Source organism: Hyla sarda, chromosome 8 (assembly GCF_029499605.1).
Source record: "Hyla sarda isolate aHylSar1 chromosome 8, aHylSar1.hap1, whole genome shotgun sequence".
NCBI lineage: Eukaryota > Metazoa > Chordata > Amphibia > Anura > Hylidae > Hyla > Hyla sarda.
The window spans coordinates 33491789-33508517 of record NC_079196.1 but is presented as its reverse complement, the minus strand read 5'-3'; the positions used below and the strand labels follow the sequence as shown (position 1 = coordinate 33508517).

At 41.6% G+C, this 16729-nt stretch overlaps 1 protein-coding gene across 1 annotated transcript in view; it reads left to right on the top strand.

Moving 5' to 3' along the window:
• NEB (nebulin) overlaps positions 1-16729 on the top strand; it is a 219258-nt gene that overhangs the window by 28409 nt on the left and 174120 nt on the right. Inside the window, exons 4-21 of the mRNA XM_056536625.1 lie at positions 409-513; positions 605-709; positions 846-950; positions 1637-1741; positions 2944-3048; positions 3146-3253; positions 3451-3567; positions 5990-6091; positions 7253-7360; positions 7738-7842; positions 9522-9620; positions 12533-12637; positions 12904-13011; positions 13838-13951; positions 14652-14849; positions 15000-15107; positions 16333-16431; positions 16543-16647. Of these exons, the coding sequence (XP_056392600.1) occupies positions 409-513; positions 605-709; positions 846-950; positions 1637-1741; positions 2944-3048; positions 3146-3253; positions 3451-3567; positions 5990-6091; positions 7253-7360; positions 7738-7842; positions 9522-9620; positions 12533-12637; positions 12904-13011; positions 13838-13951; positions 14652-14849; positions 15000-15107; positions 16333-16431; positions 16543-16647 (2001 nt within the window). The remainder of the gene's footprint in view (positions 1-408; positions 514-604; positions 710-845; positions 951-1636; positions 1742-2943; positions 3049-3145; positions 3254-3450; positions 3568-5989; positions 6092-7252; positions 7361-7737; positions 7843-9521; positions 9621-12532; positions 12638-12903; positions 13012-13837; positions 13952-14651; positions 14850-14999; positions 15108-16332; positions 16432-16542; positions 16648-16729) is intronic.

The window sequence follows — 16729 nt, the reverse complement described above, 5'->3', positions numbered from 1 at the left end:
TATCCAGGGTATAAAAGTATCTGTGTAGTTATATCCAGTGTATACAAGTATAGGAGTGGTCACATCTAGAGTATACAAGTAACAGAGGGGTCTAGTTTACAGATATCTGAGTGGTCTTATCCAGGGTCCACAGGTGTCAGAGGGATCTTTGTTTGTGCCTACAAGTATATGAGTCGTTTCATTATGTGTGTCAAGTATAAGTGTTCTCTTCTGAGCGCTTCCAGTATCAGAGTCAATGATACTGTCAATGAGTTGGTGTGTTCCATGATACTAAAGGAGAGATAACTATCCAAGAGATCAAAACAATATTAAGAGCTTTAAATAGTGGTATATTCAGCTGGATACGGCCTGGTGAAGTGAAATGCAGAAGAATTGTCTGTAAATTGTGTTTCCATCATCCTGTTATAGGTGAAGTATCGTATGGATGGTAATGTTGCCAGAACCAATTGTCACGTTGATGGACAAGCCAGAGATATAGAGCATGCTAAAAAGGTCTCTCAACAATTGAGCAAGGTAAGTGGACCCTATCTCAGCAGCCATGTTCTTCCTCTCTAGTATCTGAATGATTGTTGCATGATGGGTATCTGATATTTTGTCATTATAGGTTCTATACAAGCAAAACTGGGAGGATACTAAGGAAAAGTACCTGTTGCCCCCTGACGCTCCGGAACTTGTTCAGGCAGTGAAAAATTCTGCATTGCAAAGCAAGGTAAGCGCCATTGTTGATTGTATGTTATGGCAGGGTATATGTTGCTCCTAGGCATAGAGGTCGAGTTGTTTTTCCAACCTATTTAATCACTGAATTTCTTTATAGTATTAAGTATTTTTTTCTATCTCTTCTCTAGAAACTGTACATAGCAGATTGGGAAGATGACAAGACAACCTTCTTCCCTTACTCAGATAGTCCGGAATTGCGGAGAGTTGCTCAGGCCCAGAAAGCTTTGAGTGATGTATGTATATCAGGGAGAGCTCAATCACGTTGTGTGCATGGTTATTTACTAGATTCAATTCTACGTATTCTTAATTTACAAGACATAATATTCATATACTGTAAATAAAATAATGGGCCTAGTGGAAAATGTTGTTTCAGACTTGTAGGATTCCACTCTGGAACATTTTCTGACCACCTTTTTCTAAGTGGAAATTTCCAGCCATTTATCCACAGGTTTTTCTGTGAATCCAATAGTAAAATGGTCAGGTTGTGAAACCACGCCCCTTTTTGGACTGGCCATGCCCCCTTTGCGACAGACCACGTCCTTTTTTTGGCTTTTCACAGTGCAATGTCGGGTTTGTGGGATTTTCCTGGTGCACACTGTCGCACACTGGCACAGACTGGTGCAGACATGTCGCAGACATTCTGCGCCAAAATAACCTGACAAAAACTGTCCGGTTTTAGCTTAGTAATTAAGGCCCAATGTCTAGCTTTAGACCCCACCCAGTCACTGCAATAGTCCCAGCATACTTGGGAATTGAGAAACACATTGGGACTGGCCATATTTTATTTTTATTTTTTGCATGGAGTTCTACTATCCTTGGTTACAGGCTGAACATTACAATTTTCATGTGTATCGGTAAATGTTCTGTATCCACGTATAATATAAAGATTATAACTTGGTGTATTCTCCTTCAATCACAGATCAATTATAAGAAGGGATACGATCAACAAAAGCTTCAGTTCACCTCTCTGGCTGATCGACCGGACATTGAAATGGCCAAGAAAGTGTCTCAGCAACTGAGCGATGTAAGATATTATAAGTCATTTCTTCTATGTAGATATAAGTCATTTCTTCTGTGTAGATATTATAAATCATTTCTTCTATGTAGATACTTATATAGTAAGTATAAAGCAGTATAGAAGTATATAGAAATTCAGCCAAAAGTGGTAAACATTAAACCTTAAATAAACATAAATAAAAACTGAAATATATATGCTCATCGTGACACCACAAAAGCGTCCCAGCTGATCTGTTTCAAAATCAGACCCCCATAGCCCCTATAAAAAGTCCTTGAAAATCCAGGTACTTCCTGGTTTGTGCAGGGACCTGAGAACTGTGGAAGACTACACAGACCATAAGCTGAGCAGGTCACATGGTGAGAGAAGCAGTAATCATAGATGAGGGAGGTGTGTGTGCCTCAGCCAATCAGGGACAATCACACACTGCACAATGAAATGGCCGCTCTTTAAAATGAGAAGAGAGTGTGACAATACAAAGTAATGTGTTGGGCCCTAGCACACTGGTGCCTGACAGTCATCATGTGTGCTAAGAACTTCTGAACTTCCTGCCTGGAGAAAAAGCTGAGAGAAACAGGGTGTGTGCTCAGCATAGATTACAATAATACATTGCAAAGTTATAATCTGTGCAGCTATATAAAGGCCATTTAATTTGGCTAGAGTTCTCCTTTAATTGTTATGCTTAAAGGGGTACTCCGGTAAGTGGTGGCATAAAGTTAAATCAATTTGTAAATTACTTCTATTAAAAAATCTTAATCCTTCCAGTACTTATTAGCAGCTGTATTCTCAGGAGGAAGTTGAGTTGTTCCTTTTAGTCTGGTTAAGATTTTTTAATAGAAGTAACTTACAAATCTGTTTAACTTTCTGGAGACAGTTGATATGAAAACAATTGTTATCCACCAGAGTACCCCTTTAAAGTGAATACATCATCAGAAGACGGCATGGAGACGGCAATGTGGAATCTGCAGAACAATGAACATGTTCATGTTTCTGCAGAGGCCGTAATCGGGGTTTCTGCGGCAGATGTTTCCAAAATTTTAGGACCAACTTGAATACCCTTAATTTATTCTCGTCCCCTCTCACCTTTTTCACTTAATAATTTGTCTGTATTAGTAGTGTTGTGTACTACTACTTGTACTGTAGCACTGTGTTTTACCCTTTTTCTTTTGCTTTTTTCCTAACATATTGTTTTTTTTCTTCACCTGACACAGATAAAGTACCATGAGGACTATGATAAGAAAGTTAAAGGCAAATGGAGTCAGACTCCCTGCTATGATGTAGCGGTGGCGAGAATGAATGCCGACAATCTGAGTGACGTGAGTAGATTATGTGATGACGCATGTACCGTTATATGATTCAAAAGTTTGTGAACCCTTTAAAAAAATATTTTTTTTTGTTGTTTTGTACCAACAGAGGAAATACCGTGAAGACTTCGAGAACAGTAAAGACCAAATCTACTTCATGCAAACAGAAACTCCGCAGTATCAAGTGAACAAGAAATCCGGGATAAACGCTAGCGAGGTAAGAGAGCGGAGGGAGACTCAATCTACATGGGCTCCAATCTTTCTATGAAGATTGGAGCCCATGTAGGGACCAGTGGTTACCAAACTGTGGACTTCCAGATGTTGCCAAACTACAACTCCCAGCATGCCCGGACAGCCGTTGGCTAGAAACTGGAAAAACATCTATTTATGATTGATCCATGTATTCTCTTATAGGTGAAATACAAAGCAGATTATGAGAAGGCCAAGGGACCCACAGCTTACCACACTCTTCCCGCCACAGAGAACCCTTTACTGCGGCAACTCAAACACGCTGGAAATGCCCTGAGCGATGTAAGTTTAAGCATAAAAACTTCTATCTATCTCATATCTATCTATCTCATATCTATTTCTTATCTATCTCATATCTATCTATCTCATATCTATCTAAATTAAAAACATTTAAATTGATTTATCTATCTATCTATTTATCTCATATCTATTTCTTATCTATCTCATTTCCATCTATCTATCTTATATGTATGTTATATCTATCTAACTCATATCTTTCTATCTATCTATCCATCTATTTCTATCTATCTATCTATTTTATATTTATCTATCTGTCTCTTTTGTTTATCTATCTGTCCCATATTTATCTATCTATCTCATATCTATCTAAATAAAAAAAAATTTATTGACCTATCTATCCATCTACACTGCTCAAAAAAATAAAGGGAACACTAAGATAACACATTCTAGATCTGAATGAATGAACTAATCATATGAAATACTTTTGCATTTACATAGTTGAATGCGCTGACAACAAAATCACACAAAAATTATCAACTTTGATGTAATGTCCCTAAAACAAGTCAAAATGAGGCTCAGTAGTGTGTGTGGCCTCCATGTGCCCGTATGACCTCCCACCAATGCCTGGGCATCCTCCTGATGAGGTGGCAGATGGTCTCCGAGGGATGTCCTCCCAGACCTGGACTAAAGCATCCGCCAACTCCTGGACAGTCTGTGGTGCAACGTGGCGTTGGTGGATGGAGCGAGACATGATGTCCCAGATGTGCTCAATCGGATTCAGATATAGGGAACGGGCGGGCCAGTCCATAGCATCAATGCCTTCCTCTTGCAGGAACTGCTGACACACTCCAGCCACATGAGGTCTAGCATTGTCTTGCATTAGGAGGAACCCAGGGCCAACCGCACCACCATATGGTCTCACATGGAGTCTGAGGATCCCATCTCGGTACCTAATGGCAGTCAGGCTACCTCTGGCAAGCACCTGGAGGGCTGTGCGGCCCCCCAAAGAAATGCCCCCCCCCACACCATTACTGACTCACCACCAAACCGGTCATGCTGGAGGATGTTGCAGGCAGTAGAACGTTCTCCATGGCGTCTCCAGACTCTGTCACGTCTTCCACATGTGCTCAGTGTGAACCTGCTTTCATCTGTGAAGAGCACAGGGTGCCAGTGGTGAATTTGCCAATCTTGGTGTTCTCTGGCAAATGCCAAACGTCCTGCACGGTGTTGGGCTATAAGCACTACCCCCACCTTTGGAGGTCGGGCCCTCATAGCACCCTCATGGAGTCTGTTTCTGACCGTTTGAGTGGACACATGCACATTTGTGGCCTGCTGGAGGTCATTTTGCAGGGCTTTGGCAGTGCTCCTCCTGCTCCTCTTTGCACAAAGGCAGAGGTAGCTGCTGCTGGTTGTTGCCCTCCTATGGCCTCTTGCACGCCTCCTGATGTACTGGCCGGTCTCTTGGAAGCACCTCCATGCTCTGGACACTACGCTGATAGACACAGCAAACCTTCTTGCCACAGCTCGCATTGATGTGCCATCCTGGATGAGCTGCACTACCTGAGCCACTTGTGTGGGTTGTAGACTCCGCCTCATGTTACCACTAGAGTGAAAGCACCACCAGCATTCAAAAGTGACCAAAACATCAGCCAGGAAGCATAGGAACTGAGAAGTGGTCTATGGTCACCACCTGCAGAACCACTCCTTTATTGGGGGTGTCTTGCTAATTGCCTATAATTTCCACCTGTTGTCTGTTCCATTTGCACAACAGCATGTGACATTGATTGTCAATCAGTGTTCTTCCTGAGTGGACAGTGGGATTTCACAGAAGTGTCATTGACTTGGAGTTACATTGTGTTGTTTAAGTGTTCCCCTTTATTTTTTTGAGCAGTGTATTTTATTTGTATCTATCTGTCTCTTTTCTATCTATCTGTCCCATATCTATTTATATCATATATATCTATCTGTATTATATCTATCTATCTTATATTTATCTGTCTGTCTATTTATCTATCTATCTATTTATCTATCTATCTATCTATCTCATATCTATCTCATATGTATCTATTTATCTCATATCTATCTATCTCCATTCTATCTAAATAAAAAAATGTCAATTGCTCTATCTATCTATACATCTGTCTTATATGTATCTATCTATCTCATATCTATCTATCTCATATCTATCTATCTATCTCATATCTATCTCATATCTATCTATCTCATATCTATCTATCTCATATCTATCTATCTATCTATCACATATCTATCTCATATCTATCTATCTATCTATCTATCTCATATCTATCTATCTATCCCTTATCTATCTATCTATCTATCTATCTATCTATCTCATATCTATCTATCTCATATCTATATCTTATATTTATTTATCTCTCATATCTATCTATCTATCTGTCTTTCTAATCATCTATCTAAATATACATTATTTTATCTCTTTCAGAAATTATATAAAGAGTCTTATGAAAGAGCGAAAGGAACTAGTATTAACTACTGTGATACCCCCAAGTTTCAGATTGATAATGTCCTAAAGAACTACTCAGATGTGAGTACTTGAGTATTAATTCGGGCTGTCCGTCATAGTGGACCACCACTGGTCTGCAGGAACCTAGGGGCAGTAAACTACATGGGACACTACTACAGAGTTACTTATCCAAGAGCCGTACATTCTGCACCATAAGGGGGATTATTATAAGTTATTGCACCAGTCTAAGGCCAGCCAGGGTACTATTAGAAGTATCAATGATTTTCCAGTATTTTAGTCCAATGAGTGAAATATTATTTCCTGTGCAGCTACATTACTGGATAGCAAGCTCAGCAATAGTCTGTACAGAGGAAATAAAGCTTGGATATTAAAGGGGTATTCCAGGAAAAAAACTTTTTTTATATATCAACTGGTTCCAGAAAGTTAAAAACAGATTTGTAAATTACTTCTATTAAAAAATCTTAATCCTTTCAGTACTTATGAGCTTCTGAAGTTAAGGTTGTTCTTTTCTGTCTAAGTGCTCTCTGATGACACCTGTCTCGGGAAACTCCCAGTTTAGAAGCAAATCCCCATAGCAAACCTCTTCTAAACTGGGCGGTTCCTGAGACACGTGTCATCAGAGATTACTTAGACAGAAAAGAACAACCTAAACTTCAGAAGCTCATAAGTACTGAAAGGATTAAGATTTTTTAATAGAAGTAATTTACAAATCTGTTTAACTTTCTGGAGCCAGTTGATATATATAAAAAAACTTTTTTTCCTGGATAATCCCTTTAAGTAAAAAAAAAAAAACATAAATCTATGATAAGGCACAACTAAATATAACATAATAATAATAATACAATTCATCAATAGTCCGTATAGAGGAAATAAAGCTTGGATATTAAGTTAAAAAAAAACACAAAAAAATACATAAATCTATAATAAGGCACAACTAAATATAACATAATTATAATAATAATCCAATTATTATTGTTATATTGATAGTAATAATAATTATTATGAATCTTATTATTATAATCATAGAACATAGCTAAATATATTATCATTGAATTTACATCACCATAGGGTTCCATGATGATCTAATTCTGGTTTAGTAGAACTTGGAGGTCCCAGTCTTGGGGGCCATGATATGGATGTTAAAATCCAGCCATATTATATTGCCTTTTAATATTTTCTTCTATTACTGTTGTGTATTAATCTCCTTTGTTCTTATTTCAGCTAAGATATAAGGATCACTATCAGAAGAACGTACAGGGACATTACATCGGCAGCTATGAGGATCCATACATGCTTCATTGCGCCAAAGTCTCCAACTTAAGAAGTGATGTAAGTGAACATACGAGTAAGCGTTAAATTGTATAATTATAATTTGAGATGAGCGAATTTACAGTAAATTCGATTCGTCACGAACTTCTCGGCTCGGCAGTTGATGACTTATCCTGCATAAATTAGTTCAGCTTTCAGGTGCTCCGGTGGGCTGGAAAAGGTGGATACAGTCCTAGGAGACTCTTTCCTAGGACTGTATCCACCTTTTCCAGCCCACCGGAGCACCGGAAAGCTGAACTAATTTATGCAGGAAAAGTCATCAACTGCCGAGCCGAGAAGTTAGTGACGAATCGAATTTACCGTAAGTTCGCTCATCTCTAATTATAATCTTTGTTGTCTAAAGCTTTCTCTTCTTCTTCTACTTCTTTTTATATCAGAAAAACTACAAAGCCGACTATGAAGAAGATAAGACCAGTTGTTACTTCCCCCAGACTCTTACCCCCGAATATGAAGCTGCAAAGAAGTTGGATCAGTGTAAAGATGTAAGTCTTCTGTAGGATGGCCTACTAATATTTTCAGCCCTGGAGCTTGAAGGGGTCCGAAACGTCCCTCTATCTAAGTGGTCTCCAAACTGTGAACCAAACTGTGTTGCAAAACTACAACTCCCAGCAGGCCCAGACAGCCGTTGGCAGTAGTTCTGTATTCCACTTGCCCCAAAAAACAGTTCAACCTTTAGTTATCCCTATATACCAGTGTTTCCTGACCAGTGTACCACAGCAGTTGAAAAACTACACCTCCCAGCATGCCCGGACAGCCGAAGGCTGTCCAGGCATGCTGGGAGTTGTAGTTTTTCAACTGCTGTGGTACACTGGTTAGGAAACACTGGTCTAGGGATAAGACCAGTTGTTCTTCCTCTGTTTGGTCATTCATGCAAATCTACTTTTTGGAGAGCTCCTCGGTATTGAAGCTTAAAGGGGTACTCTGCCCCTAGACATCTTATCCCCTATCCAAAGGATAGGGGATAAGATGTCAGATCGCCGGGGTCCCGCTGCTGGGGACCCCGGGGATCGCTGCTGCAGCACCCCGCTATCATTACTGAGCAGAGCGAGATCGCTCTGCACGTAATGACGGGCAATACAGGGGCCGGAGCATCGTTAAGTCATGGCTCCGCCCCTCATGATGTCACGGCCCGCCCCCGTCAATACAAGTCTATGGGAGGGGGCGTGGTGGTCGTCACGCCCCCTGCCATAGACTTGCATTAAGGGGACGGGCCGTGATGTCATGAGGGGCGGAGCCATGACGTCACGCTGCTCCGGCCCCTGTATCGCCCGTCATTACGCACAGAGCGAACTCGCTCTGCGCAGTAATGATATCGGGGTGCTGCAGCAGCGATCCCCGGGGTCCCCAGCAGCGGGACCGCGGCGATCTAATATCTTATCCCCTATCCTTTGGATAGGGGATAAGATGCCAGGGGCGGAGAACCCCTTTAAAGGGGGACTCTGGTGGAAAACTATTTTTTTTTAAATCAACTGGTGCTAGAAAGTTAAACAGATTTGTAAATGACTTCAATTTAAAAATCTTAACCCTTCCAGTACTTATCAAGCCGCTGTATGCTCCACAGGAAGTTCTTTTCTTTTTGAATTTCTTTACAGTCTGACCACAGTGCTCTCTGCTGACACCTCTGTCCATGTCAGGAACTGTCCAGAGCAGCAACATATCCCCATAGCAAACCTCTCCTGCTCTGGACAGTTCCTGACAAGGACAGAGGTGTCAGCAGAGAGCACTGTGGTCAGACTGAAAAGAAATTCAAAAAGAAAAAAAAGAAAAGAACTTCCTGTGGAGCATACAGCAGCTGATAAGAACTGGAAGTATTAAGATTTTTTTAATAGAAGTAATTTACAAGTCGGTGTAACTTTCTGGCACCAGTTGATTTGGGAAAAAATATATAGTTTTACACCAGAGAACCCCTTCAACACACATTTCCACTAGGGGTCTCCTTACCAGTCCTGGCCGCAAGCCTTTTTTTTTTTTTATAGATTTCAGACTCATGCTGGAGTCCTAAATCTCAGACTGCAGCCGGGACACAGACAAGCTCAGCACTGCTCCCTGATTTATAAGGTTGACTTCAGTAGTGCCACGGCTAATGGGGAGTCTCCTGCTAGAAATGTCCATTATTTTAATTCAGATATTTAGATAAATGCTTTTTTTTTTTTTTTTCCAGTACGTCTACAAGAAGCACCCGGATAGAATAAAATTTACTCAAGTGGTTGATTCACCAGTTCAGGTCCAAGCCCAGCTGAATTCCGTGCAACTTAGTGATGTGAGTATCTCTTGTAATGCTGGAGATAAGAGCCAAAATGCCTGAATGTAGAATGATATCCAGTCTGTATTAAAGAATAACAGTGTCTAATATAGATATACTAGCTGAGTACCCGGCGTTGCCCGGTTTTTCCTTCCTAATCCTTGTTGGGGAGGAAAATAAACAAAGGAGGAAGCTTTTGACTTCACATCCCGTCCTTCATATTGTTGTCATATCCCGACCTCCTATCTCGTCCTCCTATCCCGACCTCCTATCCCGACCTCCTATCTCGACCTCCTATCCCGACCTCCTATCCCGTCCTCCTATCCCGACCTCCTATCTCGACCTCCTATCCCGTCCTCCTATCTCGTCCTCCTATCTCGACCTCCTATCTCAACCTCCTATCCCGTCCTCCTATCCCTTCCTCCTATCTCGACCTCCTATAACGAGCTCCTATCCTGTCCTCCCATCTCGTCCTCCTATCTCGACCTCCTATCACGACCTCCTATCCCGTCCTCGTATCCCGTCCTCGTATCCCGACCTCCTATCCCGACCCGTAATATGTGTACCAGGTAGAGATGAGTGAACTTACAGTAAATTCGATTCGTCACGAACTTCTCGGCTCGGCAGTTGATGACTTATCCTGCATAAATTAGTTCAGCTTTCAGGTGCTCCGGTGGGCTGGAAAAGGTGGATACAGTCCTATCCCATCCTCCTATCTTGACCTCCTATCCCATCCTCCTATCTCGACCTCCTATCCCGTCCTCCTATTCCGTCCTCCTATCCCGACCTCCTATCCCGTCCATCTATCCCGACCTCCTATCCCGACCTCCTATCCCGTCCTCATATCTTGACTTCCTATCCCGTCCTCCTATCTCGACCTCCTATCCTGGCCTCCTATCTCGTCCTTCTATCCCATCCTCACATCTCGTCCTCCTATCTCGACCTCCTATCTCAACCTCCTATCCCATCCTCCTATCCCTTCCTCCTATCTCGACCTCCTATAACGAGCTCCTATCCTGTCCTCCTATCTCGTCCTCCTATCTCGACCTCCTATCTCAACCTCCTATCCCATCCTCCTATCCCGTCCTTCTATCCCGTCCTCCTATCTCGACCTCCTATCTCGACCTCCTATCTCGATCTCCTATCCCGTCCTCCTATCCTGTCCTCCTATCCAGTCCATCTATCCTGACCTCCTATGCATTCCTCCTATCTTGACCTCCTATCCCGAGCACCTATCCCGTGCTCCTATTCTATCCTCCTATCTCAACCTCCTATCTCGACCTCCTATCCCATCCTCCTATCTCGACCTCCTATCCCGTCCTCCTATTCCGTCCTCCTATCTCGACCTCCTATCCCGTCCATCTATCCCGACCTCCTATCCCGACCTCCTATCCCGTCTTCATATCTCGACTTCCTATCCCGTCCTCCTATCTCGACCTCCTATCCTGGCCTCCTATCTCGTCCTTCTATCCCATCCTCCCATCTCGTCCTCCTATCTCGACCTCCTATCACGACCTCCTATCCCGTCCTCGTATCCCGTCCTCGTATCCCGACCTCCTATCGCGATCCGTAATATGTGTACCAGGTAGAGATGAGTGAACTTACAGTAAATTCGATTCGTCACGAACTTCTCGGCTCGGCAGTTGATGGCTTATCCTGCATAAATTAGTTCAGCTTTCAGGTGCTCCGGTGGGCTGGAAAAGGTGGATACAGTCCTAGGAAAGAGTCCCCTAGGACTGTATCCACCTTTTCCAGCCCACGGTGGCACCTGAAAGCTGAACTAATTTATGCAGACTTAAGTCATCAACTGCCGAGCCGAGAAGTTCGTGACGAATCGAATTTACTGTAAGTTCACTCATCTCTACCTGGTAAACATATTACGGGTTGGGAAAGGAGGTCGGGATACGAGGACTGGATACGAGGACGGGATAGGAGGTCGTGATAGGAGGTCGAGATAGGTGACTTCTATAGATTGGTGGCCAGTGTCTTCTATAGATTAGTGGCCAGTGTCTTCTATAGATTGGCGGCCAGTGTCTTCTATAGATTGGTGGCCAGTGTCTTCTATAGATTGGTGGCCAGTGAATTCTATAGATTGATGGCCAGTGTCTTCTATAGATTGGTGGTCAGTGACTTCCATAGATTGGCGGTCAGTGTCTTCTATAGATTGGTAGACAGTGTCTCCTATAGATTGATGGCCAGTGTCTCCTATAGATTGATGGCCAGTGTCTTCTATAGATTAGCGGCCAGTGTCTTCTATAGATTGGCGGTCAGTGTCTTCCATAGATTGGCGGCCAGAGTCTTCTATAGATTGGCGGTCAGTGTCTTCCATAGATTGGTGGCCAGTGTCTTCTATAGATTGGCGGTCAGTGTCTTCCATAGATTGGCGGCCAGAGTCTTCCATAGATTGGTGGCCAGTGTCTCCTATAGATTGGTGGCCAGTGTCTTCTATAGATTGGCGGTCAGTGTCTTCCATAGATTGGCGGCCAGAGTCTTCTATAGATTGGCGGTCAGTGTCTTCCATAGATTGGTGGCCAGTGTCTCCTATAGATTGATGGCCAGTGTCTTCTATAGATTGGTGGCCAGTGTCTTCTATAGATTGGTGGCCAGTGTCTCCTATAGATTGATGGCCAGTGTCTTCTATAGATTGGTGGCCAGTGTCTTCTATAGATTGGTGGCCAGTGTCTTCTATAGATTGGTGGCCAGTGTCTTCTATAGATCGGTGGCCAGTGTCTCCTATAGATTGATGGCCAGTGTCTTCTATAGATTGGTGGCCAGTGTCTTCTATAGATTGGTGGTCAGTGTCTTCCATAGATTGGTGGCCAGTGTCTTCTATAGATTGGTGGCCAGAGTCTGCTATAGAATGACTGATCTTCCAGTCTCCACACTGGTGTCTTGAATGTTATAATCATTTTTCTCTTTATTCTTTTCAGCTCAATTATAAAGCCAAACATGAAGAGGAAAAATTCAAGTGTTCTATTCCTGCTGATTCTCCTTTCATCCTCCAGTCCAGAGTGAACGCATATAACCTCAGTGATGTAAGTGGACGGAATCCCTATTTCCTTAGGTCTATTGATGGAATGTCATCCCTAATCAAATATTGTACTTTGTTAATGTTTACCAACATGTCCTTAGACCAATGGTGTCATGGATGACATCGCCAAGACTAATATTCAGCCTCAAAGCAGGTTTATTAGTTGACAGTTCTCCTGATATATAAGGCCAAATGTTTTCATTAATTGAAAAATATATTATATACAGTGTTCCATATAGATACATTTCTTTCTTTATTTTCACTTTGCAGAAATGGTACAAATATGACTGGGATAAGTCCAAGGCGAAGAAATTTGATATTAAAATTGATGCTATTCCTTTGGTGGCAGCAAAAGCAAATCGTAAGAAGGCTAGTGATGTAAGTAACATGACACAGTACACACAATAGCTGTTGCTCACAGACCTCCCCCTCCCTCTAGAATGAGCTATGTAAAGGTCACAGAGCATACCCAGACTTCTTTCCCAATTATGTCAATGGGTTAGCTTTAGTATATTGTTCACTATATCCATGGGCCTTGCCATAAAGAATATCTCTAAATGCTGTCAAAACAGCTCAGATGAGATGGCTGCCCACATAAAAGTACTTACTTGAAGGGGTACCCAAGTATTTTAAAATGTATCCCCTATCCACAGCATCATATAGACAGGTGGCACCTTTTCCCAATTAAGTCAGCTAGAGACAGATTTGTGTAAGGGGATTTTTCAATTAGAAATAGAAATGAATGCAGATATCAAACCGCAGATGGTGGCAACAACTATGGTGGCAACTTTCTGCTCTTAGTAATAGTAGGAAGAAGAACAACGCAGCACATAATTCTGCTCTGACAAATAAAATATAAATCAGGAACCCTTATGATCACATGTGAAGTATTATTAGGTCAATGGAGTAGCTGGTTATTTATATTCTTTTATATTCTGATATTAGATTTTTTGGATGAGCCAAGATGATGACATTAGAGCACTAAAAGGGCCTATCTCTTGGTGGTCATAACTTCTGTAGACTCCCTGTAACATAATGTACTGATTTATGGGCATGAAAGGCATTTAGAAGTATAAAATTGCCCTAGAACTCATTTTGATATCATATTAATAATATTTTTAGCTTTTTTGGAGTCCTCGTTCTGAAGGACATTTTGTCATTTGGCACTTACATTCCCAATGTAATTTGTTTCCTTTTTTCGCAGGTGGAATATAAGAAAGATTATGAGCTGAACAAAGGGAAGATGATTGGAGCGCTAAGTATCCATGATGATCCCAAGATGTTACACTCTAAGAAAGTGGCTCATAATCAAAGTGATGTAAGTCCATTTATACCAGTGGTCTCAAACTGTGGCCCACCGGATGACTATGTGACTTGTGACTATGAATAAGGACATGGAGTCCGAAACTCGTTAGTCCTGCTTTTATATGACTTTGTATGCTGGAATATTAATAAACTAATCATCACCTAGTGAGCCGGATCTTCTGTGTTGTTGTCTACCGGATGTTGCAAAACTTCAACTCCCAGCATGCCCCGACAGCCGTTGGCTGTCCGGGCATGCTGGGAGTTGAAGTTTTGCAAAACCTGGAGCGCCACAGTTTGAGACTACTGATTTATACCAATGTTATGGTGTGTTCTCACTTAGTAGAGTTGATATTGGGCCCATTATCAGGCACCAGGACCCACCAGGACCCATGGGATCCTCTGCCCCGCTGTAATTATACCGCTAGTTTATGAGATCCCAACACCATCATAATACGATATAATGCTACTTGTGTACATAGAGCTCTTAGCAAACACATTATAGGCTCCTACCTTCTCCTTGTGCCACAACCTAGAAGGAGAGCCCAACACATATGCTTCTATAAGGAGAACCAAGCACATGCTCCAACCCCCCCCCCCCCATTCTTTTGGTGACAGAAAGAGTGTGAAAGGCAAACCCAGTACAAAATACCGTTATTTTATTGCATAACACTGTGGATCCATTAAGCTTTAACCTGTTTTATTTTATACTCTAGATTGAATACAGGAAGGACTATGAAAGCACAAAGACCAAATACTCTGCACCTCTGGATATGGTCCAAGTTCAACTGGCTAAGAAATCTCAGGCTATTGCCAGCAACCTTGATTATAGGCATCCAATCCATTCTTATTTCTATCCTCCTGACAGCGTCAGCCTGTCATTGGCCAAGAAAGCCTACACTCTTCAGAGTGATGTAAGTTACCGACATCTGCCCATTGCCATGTGACTTGAGTTGGTGCCATTGTCATGTGACTTGGTTAAATACTAAGATGTATGATTGTAGATCTCAGGATTGTGATTATTTATTATTTGTCTCATATTATTCCTGTACATTATCTTCCAGGTTGATTATAAGTCAGATTTTAACAGCTGGGTAAAAGGCTGTGGATGGATACCATATGGATCCATGGACGTTGAAAAAGTCAAGAAGGCTGGACAAATACTTAATGAGGTAACAACACTATAATTTAGTAATCTGGAATCTGGTATTTAGAAATAGTCCTATTAAGATTATCGTTGGTTATTAATGGCAGTAGTTAATATTATAAGACGTAAACAACTCCTGTTGGTCATATATTCTTTGTTCCCTTTGTTCATCAGCCGTAAAAGTAAAAGTCATACACTTTGCGGGAACCACTACAGCTAGTGGAATAATATTACAATATTCTGGCCCTTCCTAATCCTTACATGCACAGCACAACTATGCATATTTAGTATAATTTTATTCTTTGATGTAATGTATTTTAATAACTAAAAAATATATTGATATTGGCAACTTTTTTCCTATTCAGAACCAGTCCTACTCACCCATTATAGACCAACATCTTTCCTATTTATGGCATGTACTGTTTAGCATTTATTGCTACCTAAATAAATTATACTATCCAATCATTCTGAAGCCTAAGCTTAGTAAGAAAACATTTGTAATGTACAATCAGACATTAACGCTATGGAAACAGACAGTAATTTGCATAAGATTCAGTGCAGGGATGATCCGCCCATAAGAGAACAGGGAAGGAAAGCTCCACCCATGAAGATAACAGGGTAAGTAGGCCCCACCTCATCCATTTGCCGAACGTAGAGACCATAAGTACACTGCAGAGCAGTATCCCCTGTAAGTAGGCCCCGCCCATGAAAATAACAGGGCATGGAGGTGCCACCCATGAAGACAACAGGGTAGGGAGGCTCCACCCCATGAAGAGAACAGGGAAGAGGCACCACCCATGAAGAGAACAGAGCAAGTATGATCTACATATGAAGAGAAAAGGGTGGGAAGGAACCACCCATGAAGAGAACAGGGTAGAGAGGTACCACCCATGAAGACAACACATAGTAAGGCTCTACCCATGAAGAGAACAGGGTACAAAGGCATTACCCATGAATTGAATAGGGAAAGGAGATGCCACCCATCAAGAGAACAGGGCAGGAAGGTGCCACCCATGAAGAGAAGATGACAAAGAGGCTTCATCCATTAGTTCAGTTGTTCTTTAGATGAAGGCTAATTTGTGTGCCAGAGTATAGTGCACTAAAATCATCACTCCGTTTAAATACTCATTGGTAACAATACCACCACCAGCTCCAGGTTTACCTTAGTCCAATTTAGTTCCATAACACCATTTATGTCCAATATCATGATCTGGCTTCCTGTATTACTAACATGATGATTCTTTTTCCAGAGGAAATATCGCCAGCATCCAGATACTATTAAGTTCACTTCTATAGAAGACGACCCTGTTATGGTTCAAGCTAAAATCAATCAGAAGCAGAGGAGCGATGTAAGTATCTCGCAACCATTGTGACCAATGAGGACTGCAGATAAAATCTTTTACATAAAAAAGTATACATTTCTCTGACTGACAAAATATAATTTTTCATTCATTTTGCAGATTATTTATAAAGCAGAAGGTGAGAAGGTTATTCACAAGTACTCCTTACCTGCTGATGTTCCAGAACTTTTACAAGCCAGAGTGAATGCGTATAATCTCAGTGATGTAAGGACCTCTGCTTCTATACCAAATATATCCTGATCCAGTCTTTTGGGCTTTCAGTCTTACCATAACAATTTTTTTTATT